Raw genomic sequence first — 16,369 nt, 5'->3', positions numbered from 1 at the left:
TCTTACTTTCCCTGTGTTATCTAGAGAAATAATGGGCAAGGAAGGAGATATATTTCAGTCTTCTGAAATCTACTCACATGGCTCACTCACATATTTTTAATAACGAGGCCAGTATCTTGGAGAATTAGCCAATATTTAGTTAAAAGAAGGACTTGAGGCATCAAGGCCCATATTCTTTAATCTCAATTTCTTGGTTTCAATGCAAGATATGTTTAGTCTAGGTGTATCTTTAAAGATAGTTAGAGCTACCTTGACAGCAGACAAGGTAGTTAACAGCCTTGTTTATTTAAGAAAGAAAGCAAGGAGTCAAATAAGACTTCAAAATACAATCTAAATAAGTAGAGGATACACTGTCATTCTCGCTCTGTGTGTATTTAACTTAGTAATTTTTCAACACAAGTGTGACCCATCCCTCACTGATCCATCTCCTTCAAGGTTGCTATCTCATTGACTTCTATATTTCTCTAATCCACCGAGAAAATAGAGCATCCTGAAGTTCATTATCTGTCTTTCTGAATAAAGTAAAATTTGGTGAAATCATTTTCTTGTTAGTGATGGCTACTTTGAGATTCATTTTCTTTTTTTTTTTTTTAAGATTTTATTTATTTATTTTTAGAGATAGGGGGAGGGAGGGAGAAAGAGAGGGAGAGAAATAGCAATGTGTGGCTGCCTCTCACACAGCCCCCACTGGGGACCTGGCCCACAACCCAGGCATGTGCCCTGACTGGGAATCGATCTGCCAACCCTTTGGTTCACAGCCCACACTCAATCCACTGAGCTACACCAACCAGAGTGAGATTCATTTTATTTTCCTATTAGTACCATTAGTTCTTGAAGTTCATAAGCATTTTCTCTACCTCCTTCGTCCCTCTAGACAACATTGTCACAAAGGGAAGTTTGAGGCATTCCTCCAACAAGTAACTCTTGATTTTACTTGTCTTCTAACTCTTCAAGTTTCAAGGATTGCTGTGTAATTCCAGAATTTTGGAATTTGCCTGACAAGTTAGATTTTTTATTTTTATTTTTTCCCATCTTGAGTCATCAGCCCCATGACTACAGTCTCAATTCTCATTGTTCATTTTTACATCAGGGAAGCCAAATTTATAGTCCATGGTGAATTTTTTAAGTATATTTTATTGATTATGCTGTTAATAGTTGTCACATTTTTTCTGCCCCATTATCCCCTTCAGCCCTGCACCCCACCTCCCACCAGCATTCCCCCCCACTTTAGTTCATGTCCATCTGTCATACATACAAGGTCTTTGGCTTCTCCATTTCCTATACTATTCTTAACCTCTCCCTATTTTGTGCCTACCATTTATGTTGCTTATTCCCTGTACCTTTTTGCCCCATTGTTCCTTCTCCACCTCCCTGCTGATAACCCTCCTTGTGACCTCCATTTCTGTGCTTCTGTTCCTCTTCTAGTTGTTTGCTTAGTTTGGGTTTTTTTTTTTTTTTTATGTCCAGTTGTAATAGTTGTGAGTTTGTTGTCATTTTCCTTTTCATAGTTTTTGATCATCTTCTTTTTCTTAGATGAGTCCCTTTAACATTTCATGTGATAAGGTCTTGGTAATGATGTGCTCCTTTAACTTGACCTTCCTCTGGGAAGCACTTTATCTGCCCTTCCATTCTAAATGATATCTTTGCTACAGAGAGTAATCTTGGATGTAGGTCCTTGCCTTTCATGACTTCAAATACTTCTTTCCAGTCCCTTCTTGCCTGCAAGGTTTCTTTTGAGAAATCATGTGATATTCTTATGGGAACTCCTTTGTAGGTAACTGTCTCCTTTTCTCTTGCTGCTTTTAAGATTATCTTCTTATCTTCACTCTTGGGTATAATGTAATTATGATGTGCCTTGGTGTGTTCCTCCCTGGATCCAATTTCTTTGGGACTATGAGCTTCCTGGACTTGCTTGTCTATTTCCTTTGTCAGATTGGGGAAGTTGTCCTTCATTATTTTTTCAAATAAGTTTTCAATTTCTTGCTCTTCCTCTTCTCCTTCTGGCACCCCTTTGATTTGGATGTTGGAATGTTTAACGTTGTCCCAGGTGTTCCTAAGCCTTTCTTTATTTTTTTGAATTCTTGTTTCTTCATTCTATTCTGGTTGAATGTTTCTTCCTTCCTCCTCTTCCAAATCTTTGATCTGAGTCCCAGTTTCCTTCCCGTCACTGTTGGTTCCCTGTGTATTTTTCTTCATTTCACTTTGCATAGCTTTCACTTTTTCCTCTATTTTTTTTTTTACCATACTCAACCATTTCTATGAGCATCCTGATTGCCAGTGTTTTGAACTTTGCATCTGATAGGTTGGCTCTCTCTTCGTTGTGTAGTTCTTTTTCTGGAGTTTTCATCTGTTCTTTTATTTGGGCCATATTTCTTTGTCTTGGTGCACCTGTTATATTGTAGTGGGCGGAGCCTTAGGTATTCACCAGAGCAGGGCAACCCACTTGCCTGCATTGTGGTGCTGTATGGGGGGCGGGGGTCAGAGAGGGAACAGTGCCACTCGGTTGCCTCTCACCCTGCTTTTAGTCACTTCACTTCCCACAAGTAAATTGTGCCCTTTCAGATGCCGATTCCCATGAGGGTGGGCTTGTGTACTTTCTAGGATCCTATGGGCCTCTCCAACAGACAGTCCTGTGAGACTGGGAGTTTCTCCCACCTCCACAACCCCCACAGGTTTTTACAGCCAAAGGTTTTGAAGCTTATTTTCCTGCGCTGGAACCCTGGGTCGTACAGTCTGTCTCACTCTGCAGTTGTTCCTCCCAGCTTATCCACTAGCAAATGTGGGATATCTTGGTGCGCCAGCGCCACCTCACCTACCCTGGTCCACCAGCTTACTGCCTTGTTGCAACTTGTTTACTTTGAAACTTGTATTCTTTGTAAACCAGTAAAATGTTCTGCTTCACAAGTCAGATTGCTTCTCCTGATACCAAGGTTAATTTATTGATTCAACCCATGTTTATCAATCAGTTAATTGTATCATGATATAGTTCAGGGCTTCTGGCATGTGATGAGACCTAGTCATGTATAAGATACAGTTCTTGCCTTCAAGGAACTTCCAGTCCACTTAGAGAGACAGACATATAAGTAGATAAAATGCTGTGCACTATGGAGAGGCCGTAACAAAGCTTAAGTGCCATGGGATCCCAGGTGAGAGAGCAACTTTGCTTAGGGAAGCTGCAGAAGCCTTTAATAAGACAGCAGAATTTGAGTTCGATCTGAAATAATGAATTGAGATTTTCCACATAGCAAAAGTTAGAAGATATAGAAGCATGAAAGAGCATTTGGTTTCTGTGAATGACACAAAGCTCATTCACAGAACAAGGCTGGAAATAGAGCACAAAGAGAATAGATGATGAGGCTAGAGAAATACCGTCTCTACCAGTTATTTATCATTGCATAACAAACCACCCCAACACTTAGTGGTTTAATGCAACATTCATTTTATTTGCTCATGATTCTATGGGTTGTGCGTAGCTGGGCTGTTCTGCTGCTGGGCTCAGTGGGCGTGTGCATGTGGGTGCGGTCATTGGGATGTTAGATGAAAGACAGCTTCCCTCTGCTTTACATGTCCCATGGTCTGAGGGGGCTTCCTCAGTGGCAATGTCGCATTAAGACGATGAAAGCAGAACTTGTAAGGACTTATAAGACAAAAGCAGATGAAAGTAGGATTTCTTGAGGCCTACGCTTGGAATTCACACACTGTCACATGTTGCATTCTATTAGAGTAAATCACAGCCAGCCCAGATTCCAAGGTTGGGAAAATAGATTCTACCTCTTGATGGGAAGAGCAGTAAAGTCAGATTGCAAAGGGGCGTGGAAACAGGGAGGGGGACAATTGTTGTGGCTATATTTGGAAATAATGTACCACAGAGTGGAGCCAGATTATGAAGACTCGCGTACAAGCTAAATAGTTTGGAATTTATCCTAAGGACAACAGGAAGCTATCAGAAGTTAGTTTTTGTTGTTGTTGTTGTTGTTTGGTTTTTAAGCACTAAGGTAATAAACAACATTTTCTACTCAGAACCCCTTATCTAGGACCATTTCTCTCCTGAAGTCCCCATGGGTATTGCAGAAGCCATCCTGTTAGTACAGTAGCCCATCCCTTGGTCAGTTGTTTAGATCAAGAGTGGGCCAATCAGAATTCTTCAGCTGGATTTCCTTTCTGCTGCTGACGAGAGGTGGTCTCTTGCCAATACCCGAAGCCATCATATGTGAACCTTGGGGAGTGCTAGGTGGTTAGGTTTTGAGCTATATAAAGAGAACCGCTCTGCACAGTGATGAGGGACAGAGTCCTGGAGCCCGCTGATTTTGATATCCCTTTTGCCTGACCTCATTCAAGTTTGATCTGTTTCTTGCAACCAGACAAGTCCCAACTAATACAAAGAGTGGTTAATACTTGTAAGTAGGGAGTACAAGTGGCTATAAAAAAATCTGAAACCAGCTGACTTAGGATGTCATGGTTAACTTATTTTTAGTAGTAGATAAGAAAGGCATTGCCTTTTATATTTTCTATGTAGCTATCCTGCTCTTCTTGATGGATTTTCAGCTTGGAGTTTCATAGACCAATAGTCAGATTATCAGAAAACAATTATATTTTGTCTTTTTCCTTTCCTGTATACGTGTGTATGTAATTTCTTCTTCTTGCTTTACCTGGTTGGCTAGAACCTCTAGTACAGTGTTACATAATAGCAGTGATACTCAGCATGCTTGTCCTAATCCTGACATGATAAAAAAGATTCTAATGTTGTCATCTTGGGTATAATTTCTGTAGTTCTTGTCTGTAAAATACTCTTCATCATAGTAAGAGGATTACTCTTTCCAATTTAAACTGAACTTGAATTTTTAAAAATTTGAAATGGAGATCACATTCTTTAAAATATTTTTAGTATTTATCAAATTCATGTTATTTCTCCTTAATATATGAATGAGTCGATTATATTAAAATGTTCATTGAGATTAAATCATCCTTGCACTCTGCAGTGATCCCTCCTCGGCTTGACTTGGTGTTACTTTCCCACAGTCCTGAGTGTGACTGCGTGAGAGAGGCGATCACCAGTCCTCATGGTGCGTGGTGCCGAGTTAACTGCTATGTGTGCACGACAGAGCCTTGTCCGTGTTATACGCAGGGTTCTCACGTGCACACGTTTTATTTAATATGCTACTGTGCAAAACAAAAAGCACTTCTATTTTACTTAGGGAAGTTTATATTTATGTTCACGTACTTTCTTTTTTGGTATAATATCTGTCAGATTTGGGTTAGGAAAAAATGAAGAATGTTTCCTTTTCCTATGCTTCAAAACGTTTCAATGCAAAAGGAAAGCTAGGTCGACTCCACAAAGCCATCTCTTTAGGAGCGATCTACATCTCTGGCGGTCATTTCACCCTCTGCTCTTGTTTGGGGCTATTCGGAATTTTTTTACCTCTTACTGAATCAACTTTGGTAATTTATATTTTGCTAGAAAATTGTTCTAGATTTTCAAATTAACATGTATAAAGTATATGACATTCTTTCATGTTCTTGACTCATTTTATGTAGTCTTTCTCATCCTAATGTTGTTTATGCGTATTTCCTTTCCTCTTCTTTCTCTCTCTTTCTGACCTTCTACAAGTTTGTCAGCTTTATAGGTCTTTTCAAAAATGACAAGTTTTTATTTTTATCTATTCCAATTCATATATTTTCATTTAGTAATTTCATTTTTGTTGATTCACTCTACTATTGTTTAATTTGGCTTTTTCTAGCTTTTTGAGTTGATTAATGTTTACTTATTTTCGATAAAGTTTTCTAAGACATTCAAGACTGTGATGTTATTGGAATGTTAATGCAGCATCTCATACATTGTGATATGTAATGTTTTCAGTTTGGTTTATTTTAAATCTGTGATTCAGTTGTTACTTTCTCTGTGACCCAGTAGCCATTAGAAGAATAAATGTTACCGGTACAGTTTCTACTTTTAAGGCATTTTTTATTGAGGCTTTCTTTTGTCCTAGAAAGTGTGTTTAGCATGAATTGACATTGAGCAAGGTCTGGTTTTCTCTCTATAGCTCCCTCTTGAAAATAAAGCTTCCTTCTCCTCCTACCATACCCAAATAAGGAGCTCTCTCAAATTGGCAGTATAGCCATTAAGTTTTTCTTATATGTTGAACAAATAGTGACATCTAAACCCTATGGATCATTAACCCAGAGACATTTCCAGACCTATTCTGGTAAATTCAACTGAAAATTCAGGGATTGTTAACCCGCTAAAGCACCATGTTTAGGGCCAGCAGTACCAAATGTTATGTACCGATATCAAAGAAATGAATGTTGGAATGATTCTGAGTTTGATAAGGTTGGTTGAGGAGTTCTTCAGAGAGGATGGTTGAATTTTATTGGAGGGGAGGAAAGGAAAGGATTTGCTAGAAAAGAGAAGAAAGCGCTTTCCAGAGAGGAATAGTGAAAGTAATAAAGGCCAATAATAATAATAATAATAATAATAATAATAAATGTGTATATATCTATTTACATATGTGTGTTCATTAACGTTTACAAATCCTTTTACATCCATACTTACTTTATTTGAGCATTATAGTAATCCTTTGAGAAGGTGTTGATTATTATGTCCCATTTTGTAGCTTAGAACACTGAGGTTTAAAGATATTAAGTAGAGCCAAGTATGGAAACTAGATCTTCCAGCTTGAAGTTCACCACTTTTTCCACTGTAGCATGCTAAGGAGTCAACCCTCTAGAAGCCACATAATGCCTTGCGTGCAGCACAGCCCCTGGTGAGGGTTAGGAGAAGGAAGGAGGGGGTCTGGCTATGTGGGTGTCCTCAGATGTGTAACTTCGGTGTTTGTCTCATTTGAGATCCCTGCAGTGAAGTTGAACGAACTGCTGGAGAACTTTTATGTCACCGTTAAGAAGAGTGATGGCTCAGACTTCCTGGCCACCTCGCTCCATGCCATTCGCCGAGGCCTGGACCGCATCCTGAAGAATGCTGGTGTGGGCTTTTCCATCACCAGCAGCACCTTCAGTTCTTCCACCAAGAAACTCAAGGAGAAGCTGTGGGTACTGAGTAAGGCGGGGATGTCAGGGGCCCGTTCCCGCAACATCATCTACTTCTCCCTTTCTGATGAGGAGGAGATGTGGCAGGCAGGGTGTCTGGGGGATGACAGCCCTATCACTCTCCTGTCCACTGTGGTCAAGTACAACAGCCAGTACCTGAATATGCGGACACTGCAGGAGCATGCAGATCTGATGTATGGTGACATCGAGCTGCTTAAAGACCCACAAAACCAGCCCTATTTTGCCCGGACAGACAGCGTCAAGCGGGAGAGTCGGAGTGGTTCCACTAGAATATGTCATGGGGAGATCTACCATGAGCATTCCCGGGGACACAAACAGTGCCCTTACTGCCTCCTCTACAAGTACATGTACATCCACCGGCCACCCACCCAAATGGAGGCCAAGTCCCCTTTCTACCTTACCGCTCGGAAGGAGGCCGTAGACACGGGCAGTGTGTGGTATGAGGAGCAGAGGATGGGGCTTCGGTCTCTTCGGGGAATTGTTCCAAACTTAGCCAAGAAGGTCAAGCTGGAAAACTGTGAGAACTTCACCTTTGTCTCATTTACTCAGGTGTCCAGGAGGCTCAGCTCCCACAGCTGCTGCCAGTGAGCCTTTCCTGGGTCCAGGCCACTGCTTTGACACGGCTGGCGGTGACCGTGACTTCATGGCCAGGCTGGTCTCTGTCAGTGTGACCTGCTGTTTCTTTGACTTTGGGTTTTTTTAAGCTGAAAGTAGATGAGTCTGAATAATTAGAATGTTTCATCCAAATGTGTGTCACTTTTGTTAAATTATAGAATCTAATATAGTGGGTAATTGCTACATAGGAGCAAGGAAGTTTATTTTATCTAGTGCCTTTTTAGCACAGATTTTCTCAAAAAAAAAAGCAAACTGTTTAATTAGTGATTTTTTACAAATCCCAGTAGCCTAGTAGCTTTAGAATGTTTAGAAGACTGTATACACCTTATTAAATTACACTCACAATAAGAACCAGAGAGAGGCAGACACATTAACTATTTCCGGAAGGAAAATTGCACTTGACACCCCTCTTTATCTTGTGTTGATGGATAACTAACTCAATTCTGCAGAGCAAGCAGCCTGGCCTGGTGGAAGGCGCTGGAGACTCACTTGGCTGTGCTCTTGTCACTGGGAGAAACCTATCTCTGCATCATGAGAGGCAATTTTCGAAAAAGGATGAATGCACCAAAAGCTGTGTGTGAGAGCGGGGCTTCCAGTAAACCGGGTGGGAATTTCCAGTAGCAGAAGACACTGGCCTGGAAAGGCGGTCTGTGCTCACACGTGATGACCTCCTGAAGCAGAAGTGCCTACGTCGTATTTCCCAGCACCAGGGGAAAGCTCTTTCATTTGAACATTTTTTAGAGTCTTTTAAAAATCTGTTCTTGTGTCGTACAGTTTGTTCTGTCAGCATATAGCACTGGATCTGTAAAACAACTACAGGAAATTTTCAGGCGGAACCAGGAAAACCCAACAAAACAAGCTGCAAAGGAAACAAATCGGAAAATGTGTTTAATTGAAGCACATTGAAATATTTTTGTCAAAGTGTGACTCTTTCAGCCACAGTAGGTTTCGTCATTTTAGGTTGGCACCAGTGTCTGGGCCACGATGCTGTGGGCAGCCGACCAGGTAAGCAAACCCAGCATTCAGAACATAGCTGTAAAAGTCCAAGCGTGGTGATAGGTTAGTAATGCAGTTGAAACCTTCACTTGGGCACACCCCAGCCTGACCACTTGTGACTGACTGAAACATCAGCAGGATTTTCCAAAAACTACTCTGAATGAGAAGTGAAAAAGGCCCCCAAAGAGTGCTAATTAATAATAATAATTTCTAGGGATCCTTTTGTATTTGAAGGAAGACTGCTACAACTTGATACAATTATGTTCCTTGTGTATGCTGTCTAATTCAAAGTTACAATTCCAGTATAAGTTGGAATCGTAGGAGTCCTAAAATCAGTCCTGTTTCTTTTTCAAAATATTATTTTAGTGTTTATTTTAATTAATTGCCTTCAAAAATCATTCACTGGTCACTGAAATATGTAATACTTCCTTTATCAGAGAAGACTCAACCAATGCTGCCTTAAGCGGTTAATGTTGTTCCCTTTTAAGTTCCCACACATTCATATGTAGTTTCCTAGTTGATCTTTCCTGAATATAGATTAATTTTGGTATGTCTCCATCTGTATGTAAATAACAGGTAATATTTAAAACTCAGTGTTATGACTTCATAGTGCACACTGTTCTATTATGGTTTCCTGTGGTGACTTTAGGGTTTTGATTAAAAGGAGACACAAAACATTAGGTACAGTTTCTTTTCGTTTGCTGAACATCCAAAGGATACGTTGTTTGTGGAAAATGGATGGTCATTTTTTTCTTGTCAGTTCTGCACTTAAACAGAAGCAGAACCTATATGATTTGTTGGGCAGAGACTGCAGCCTGATTAAATAAAATCTCCATTTTTATTCAAATAGACTCAAGAAGAAATTGCCACTAGGAATCACTGGGATCTTCTCAGATTTCCAAAGGTTGTAATCTTTCTGTTGACAGTGGCTTTTCATCAGCTGAATAACCAACCATCTCTCATATTTGGTACTTACTACCTTTTGATACAGTGTAAATCCCCAGAGTTCTGAAGCGAGTGATTACAATAACAAATCAGGAGGTGGAATCTTCAGTGATACCCGATGAAATGAAAGAATTGTCTCTCAGCAGTCTGAATGCCGTTTATTACGTGCCTCCTTGGGGAATGAATAGGAGTGAGAAAGAAAACGCATTTATCGAATGCTGTTCTGGGTACTTTGTGATGTGTTTGTGTGGAGCTGTGTATGTGTGTGCACACACTAAATTCATATGTGGTAACACATGGTAAACCTGCTAAAACGGCCAAGCCCGTATCCATCCCCATGGCTGTGCCCGTCCTCAGGATTTGAAGGGGCAGGGCAGCTGGTTCTTAGGCGGTTGTTCTGCCTCTGCAGACTGCTCTAAACCACACCCACTGGGGGCTCCACAGTTTTCAACTCTGCGCCTGAGCCAGGAAAAAAAATTCCCAAGAAAAAAAAGTGAGGGAAGTTGAGTGTTTTCTCCACTTACCTTTAGCTGTTTTTTGTTTTTGTTTGTTTTTACTCAGAAGTGGTTATGAGTATCAGGAATTGCCAGGTCACCTAGGCACCGTTGCCTCTGGCTCTGCGTCAGGAGGGATGGTGCCACAGGAGGGCCTGTGGAGTCATTTGGGTGCCCGCCGCACCTTCTGCATCTGCCCTGACGTGAGCCCTGCTGACTCGGTACCTCCCCCCTGAATCCGTCAGTCTCCCCTGGGACGTTTATTCTGCCGGAGGTAACAGGGTGTCAGCTTGAAGGGTATGATTCAGTTAAATATAAAGGGTCTAGCACAGCACTAGGCACATAGTAGGCATGCAATAAATGGTAGCTGTTTTAGTTACAACTCTCGGTAATAGTAATAACTAATATTATTCAACTCATCTGCATTGTACCACTTATTTCTTCTATATGGAGATTCTCTTCTTTAAACTGTTGAACGTGAAGAGGCAACCAAACCTTATAATCTGGTTATATTTATGCCCATCAATTCTACCTCCAACACAGCCAGGACCTAATACCTCGGATATAAGCAAAAATAAGTGAAGAATGGAGAAATGTCAAGAAACTTTATAAGAAAGTTCTTCCACTGTTTAGTGCATTTGCAAAGGGGAATGTTATGGAAGAACCTAACCAAAGTTGTGAAAGAAATGGTGGCAATTTCCGTGGATTATATGCATATGTTGTGTTAATCTGCCCTGACTGATAAATGGCGTTTGAAGAAATGCAGGATTCTGTTACTTTGATTTGTATTTTAATTCAACCTATTAAAAGCATTGAGCCCTATACCACTCTCTCAACATGTTCATAGACGGTGATGGGGAGAATCTGGACAAAATAATGTTCACAGAGAAGCTAAAGCCTCTTGTTGTAATAGCAGGATTATTGGCCTGGGGCTCCTTCCCTGCCCACTTGGCAAATTCTGTTCCCACTTTACGGCCGAGGATACAGTGGGACCAGAGGAGGGGATCGTCTCCAAAGTGAACAGTGTTGCACTTCTGCAGCCCTTCAGAGGGAGCGGACAGGTGGGGTGGGGCACAACTAGGAAGCCAAATTCCTAATCCCTCAAGGTCACAGAGTGAATCTTCTAAGACAGTGCATCTCACTGGACTGGAACGCTTTCTCTAGGAATAACAGTTTCCTTGAGTTTTCAAGTTTCACAACTTCTAAAATTGTTTTGCTGTCTTTAGGCAGCAGCAGAATGTTGGTTATTTTTCTGTTCAGGCTAACACTGACCACATGTTACTCCTTAAATAAAGTAAACAGCAGATTTATTATGCTTGCCCAACAGGCATCACTTTGTTGCTTTTATTGGACTCTGGATTGCTAAACGGTTTTGAGCTAGTAACCAGTTTACTTTCGGCATCAATAAATGCAAAAAATGAAGACCTCCAAGAAGAGTTACCTCACTGTCTTCCACATGAGCTGCCATTTGGCCTGAGTTAAGGCCCACACATATTTAGAAGCTATTAACATACAGCCCTAAAGAGAATAATACATTAAAAGTTTCAAATCATATGTATCTTTAATGTTTTTGCTTTGGGGTTAATTTTTCATGCCCAGTATTAAAAGAGAAATGTTCAGCCGTTCAGGCAGTGGTATTAGGTAAAAATCTTTTTTGTGTTTTCCATAAATTAACCACCTTAGCAAAAACACGCGTGGAGGGGGAGCTTGGCGGTGACCGGAGGCCAGGCCCCCTTTCTGAGAGAGGAGGAGGTCATGTGGGATGATGAACTAACTCATCTCTGGAAATTACATATTCCGTATCCACACATTCTGACATCACAGGATTTCCCACAACTCCTTCCAGGGAGGCTGCTCTCCTTCCGACAAAGTCCGTCTATTATGATGATGATGATTTTGAGAACTACTAGTTTTTACCATCCAAAAAATCCAGAGAAGTTCCTCATGTTTAGCTGTTAATCAAATCCGTTTTTATGCAAATTAAAGTGCTTTATTACCAAATGCAGCTCATGTAGAAATTAATAATTTCAGGAAATATTTATTAAAGCCAAAAAAGAATCACTAGATTCTATGTCGGTGTATATTGCTTCCATTACTGTTAATAGCAACTAGATATACTCCTTTCCCCCACTGAGATGAGAATGGGCTCCTAAGTATTTTATGATCGGTATAACTGATTTGATTACTTTGTATTTGACTGTAGTTGTTGTTACTATTTGTTCAAATACGTTTCTAGAAGGTTCGGATTTGACTAACACTAATAGTAAGTTGCTTTTTTTCAGCTGCTTCATTCTCACTTAATTCTCACATTAGCTATGCAAGGTAGGTCTAATTATTAATTGATAGGCCAAATTTCCCAGTGTCTCATAGCGTTAATAAGCTGGAGAACTTACATTTGAGCCCAGGACATCTGACCCAAATCCAGTGCTCAAGCCATTAGACAAAACTGCCTTCTTCAGGCCCACAAAAGTCCATCTATCACAGAGATTTAAAACGAATTAAACATAGTTTGTATTTGAGAAGTTTTTCATTTCTGAAGCCATACTGTCTCACACCTTATGTACACTGTCTTATTAATGAGTTGGTCACATGGCACAATTCAGTAGCTCCTGGAAAGCCTGAGCGTTTTCTATGAATGCGTGTAACATTTTCTGCTTACGGAGAACCTTGTCTTTATCCAATAAATAACTTTTTTTGCCCATTGTCTACCTTAAAAGGCAGAATGGTCATGCCAATTCTAATAAAAGTCAAGTAATTTACAAAGCGCACCTGTTTTGACATTGGTATTACTGCTTAAAATGTAAAGGACTTCTACCTACTCTGTGTCACAATTATATATACTCAGGTATTTTATTTTTATTTTTTAATTTTGGTGTCAGAAGATTTTTATGATCTTTAGGTTTAAGGCACCCTGAGAGCAAAATATAGTTAGTTATTTGGTTTTTTATTCTTTCCTTTATCAGGGCATGTTTATTTTCTGTTTTGAGACTTAAAAAACAATAGGCTATAGGTAACTCAGATCGTGTAGTCAAATTTCCTCATTTTACCAATAAGGAAATTAAAGCCCAGAAGTATTAAAGGGCCCCTCCAAGGTCAGCAAAGACAGTAAGTGGTAGAATCAGAAAAGTATCTCAGAACTCTCTCCTTTATGCTATAGCTGGGAAGACTTGGGTTTTCAAAAATAAAGTAATGGAACTGCATCTGTCAGAATGACAGCTGGCTGTCAGGGCCCCCAGTGAGCTCCTACCTTCCCCTACCGTAGGGCCCCGGGCGGGCTGCTCGGTTAGGGCATCATCCCAATACCTTAAGGTTGCAGGTGTGATCTCCAGTCAGGGCACATACAAGACGCAACCAGTGAATGCACAAATAAGTAAAACGACAAATCTGTTTCTCTCTCTTTCCCTTCCTCTCTCTCCCTTTCTCTGAAAGAAAAAAAAAAGAGACCCAGAAAAAAAGCCAAATGTGAATTCTCAAATCTATAAGGAATGGAAAGTTTCTCTATCCTCCCTACCACACTTCCTCTTCCTTCAGCCCAAGACTCCAGCTCCTAGGGCTGAAACATGAGCAGAAGGCAGAGGCATAGTGCATTCTGAGCTAAACACCTTTTAGGTGAGAGCAGAAAGAATCACTAGGTAGAAGATACGTAGATTCTATGGTTTTTCAGGTACGATGTTGATTCAGAGAGGCGGAAACCTGGTCATAGTGAGGGAGAGGATGCCACTTTAATAGAGAAGTGCTAAGCTAGAAACTGGACTTGGAAATCTGCACGCGACCTTACCGTCAGCCTCTGTGTTGGAAAATGGGATTTGACTAACACACAAGTGGAAAGATAGCATAACCAAGGGCACATTCTGGGTCTGAGAAGAAGGGACCACATTTAAAGATGAATAGAGAGGAGAAAGCAAAATGCACGTTTGAAAAATGTGACTTAAGGAAAGTAAACAGCTTCCCGAACATTTGAAAGTGGAAGTAGTCATTTTGGAATTCTTTTGTCGTGATTGAAAGAGCAGAATTGCTTCTACCTACACAGCAATAGTCAAAACAGGAGTGGGTTCGGAGAAAAAGGCAATAGAATACAATTTAAAAGGTAGATTAGAAAGAAGGACTTTAAGGAAGCTAACAACATCAGATTAAAATCCACATTGGAAGCAGAAAATAATACTTGGTGCTTTAAAAAAAATCTCAAATCAACACTGGGAAGGACAAACGAGATTTTCTTCCTAATGTTCTTTCAAAAGAAACGAGATGAAAATACTGGGGAAAGAGAATGGATTGGGAAGATGGAACATTAGCTGACATTACTGATACTTGGTTTTCCTGATGGACAGACTATATTGAGAAGAAATATCAACCAAAAAATAAAAGCTTGCCTGAACAGAATGAAGATCTTTGTGTGCAGATTGAAAGGGCTCACTGCAATCCAGCCCCCCCTCCCCAGAATTCGACCCCTAACTGAGCACCTAATGGCAATGATTTTAAACTACCAAGGACAGAGGACGGACACCTGCTGTCACCCAGTGAGAAAGTAACAACTTGCCCACCAGAAAACAAAAGCACATTCGGGCTTCAGCCTTCTACTCTAGCACCAAATGCCAGGGAACAAACGATAGGGAGTTTTGAAGGGAAAAGTTGTGACTTTGGAATTTCATACGCATTTTATATGTTAAGATACTGAAAATGTTTTTAGTTATGACAGTTCAGGGCATAAACCATCTATAATTCTTATAAAGAGAAATTGCACTGTCACCTACAAAGCTTAGTTTAAGAAAACAATTTTTGCATAATAATTTCATGGGACTCTGGGGCATTAAATATCAGGATCATCACCCACAGAAAAGATATGTATGCTTTAAAGTAGATAATATGGCTAGAAGCCACATGTCTCAAAATGCCCAAGCCCTCACATGAATGGGCTGAACCAACACAAGGAAAGGGACCTAAAATCCCATCACAGCGTCACGTTCCCTCGTTTTTGTTACTGAAGTCATGTATGTTCACTATGCTATAAATGGAAAATTCAGACGTTATCTTTCACAAATAAAATTTAAGTCGCTCTCAGTTTTTCCCACTGTCACTCAAAACACTGTCCTTGGACAGTCCCGTGCTTCTGAGAGAGAAAAGGCTAGAAGGCCCCCACATTCGTCTGGGGGTCTGGTAGCCTAGGCTGGAGTTCACTGAGGCCAGCCGTGTGCTTCTCCTGAAACTCAGAGCTGACAACAAGTGCAAAATTAGAAAATTGCAGAGTATATGCCTCTGTGGCTTAGAAACTCTGAGATCAGGCAGACCAGACGGTTTCAAATACAAATCCAAGAAAAGTTTAGTTTCAACAGCAGAAAGCTGGCCTGGGGCAGTGAGGTGCTTTCCGTAGCTGTACTTGAAGGTCTTTTTGTTTTTAATTTAATTTAATTCTTTTCCATTATAATTGACATTCAATACTGTTTTATATTAGCTTCAGGGAAACAGCGTAGTGGTTAGACATGTATATAATTTACAAAGTGATCCCCTCAATAAGTCCGTTGCACTGAAGATTTGCGGAACGGTGTTTACAGTTCCTAAGGGAGTAAAAGCAGTAAAAACAACAACACACCAAGTTCATTACTTCCCGAGTCCACAATGACAGTGCTAGAACTGGAGCTGGGTGGTTCGGTTTTGCTTTTCATGGCCTTGCACTAGAAGGCCTTGAAAACACACAGGAATGTCCACTCTCATTGGCCTTACTGCTCATTTCCTTCCTGTTAGAATACAGGTGTTATCTGTGCCCCAAGTTGGCTTGCTGATTGAAATTATGAATTACATTTTCAACACCAGCATGTTTGTTTTAAATTTAGCAGTAGAATCGTACATGGGTTGCTTTGCATTTGCTGGGTTTGTCGTTGCGAAGCACAGCTCACCTCTCCCAGGTGGAGAGAATCTCTTCTGGACAGGTTCCAAGTGTGACTTTCCCAGGGTCTCCCCTTGCTTGGCTGTGACTGACAAAAGTCTGTTCACGTTAACTACTTAGGTAAGAAACACAAATGCTTGTATTTAAAATTTGAATATTTTCTATGTGGCTGTACATTCCAAATGGTAGCAACCAAACTGTCCTACTGTTTGCACTGTTCTGGATATGTTTTTTTGTTGTCGTTTTTCGTGTAGAAGAGGGTATCCATAATTTCTTAACACTGGAAATGCCATTTTAAATGATAAAGGAAGTGGTCAGTAACTTGAGTGATTTTATGGTACCATTTTCAAGTTTTTCTCTTTCCCCGGGGATGCCT

The 16,369-nt window shown here is 40.5% G+C and overlaps 1 protein-coding gene across 2 annotated transcripts in view; it reads left to right on the top strand.

The window, feature by feature from the left end:
• KIAA1958 (KIAA1958 ortholog) overlaps nt 1-14,273 on the top strand; it is a 107,947-nt gene extending 93,674 nt beyond the window's left edge. For both annotated transcript variants that reach the window (XM_053921754.2, XM_053921756.2), the window contains one exon: nt 6,844-14,273. In XM_053921754.2, coding sequence (XP_053777729.1) covers nt 6,844-7,650 — 807 coding nt within the window. In that variant the 3' untranslated portion in view covers nt 7,651-14,273. The remainder of the gene's footprint in view (nt 1-6,843) is intronic.
• The last annotated feature ends 2,096 nt before the right edge of the window (nt 14,274-16,369 follow it).

This window comes from Desmodus rotundus, chromosome 1 (assembly GCF_022682495.2).
Source record: "Desmodus rotundus isolate HL8 chromosome 1, HLdesRot8A.1, whole genome shotgun sequence".
Lineage (NCBI taxonomy): Eukaryota > Metazoa > Chordata > Mammalia > Chiroptera > Phyllostomidae > Desmodus > Desmodus rotundus.
This window is presented reverse-complemented; position numbering and strand designations above follow the sequence as displayed.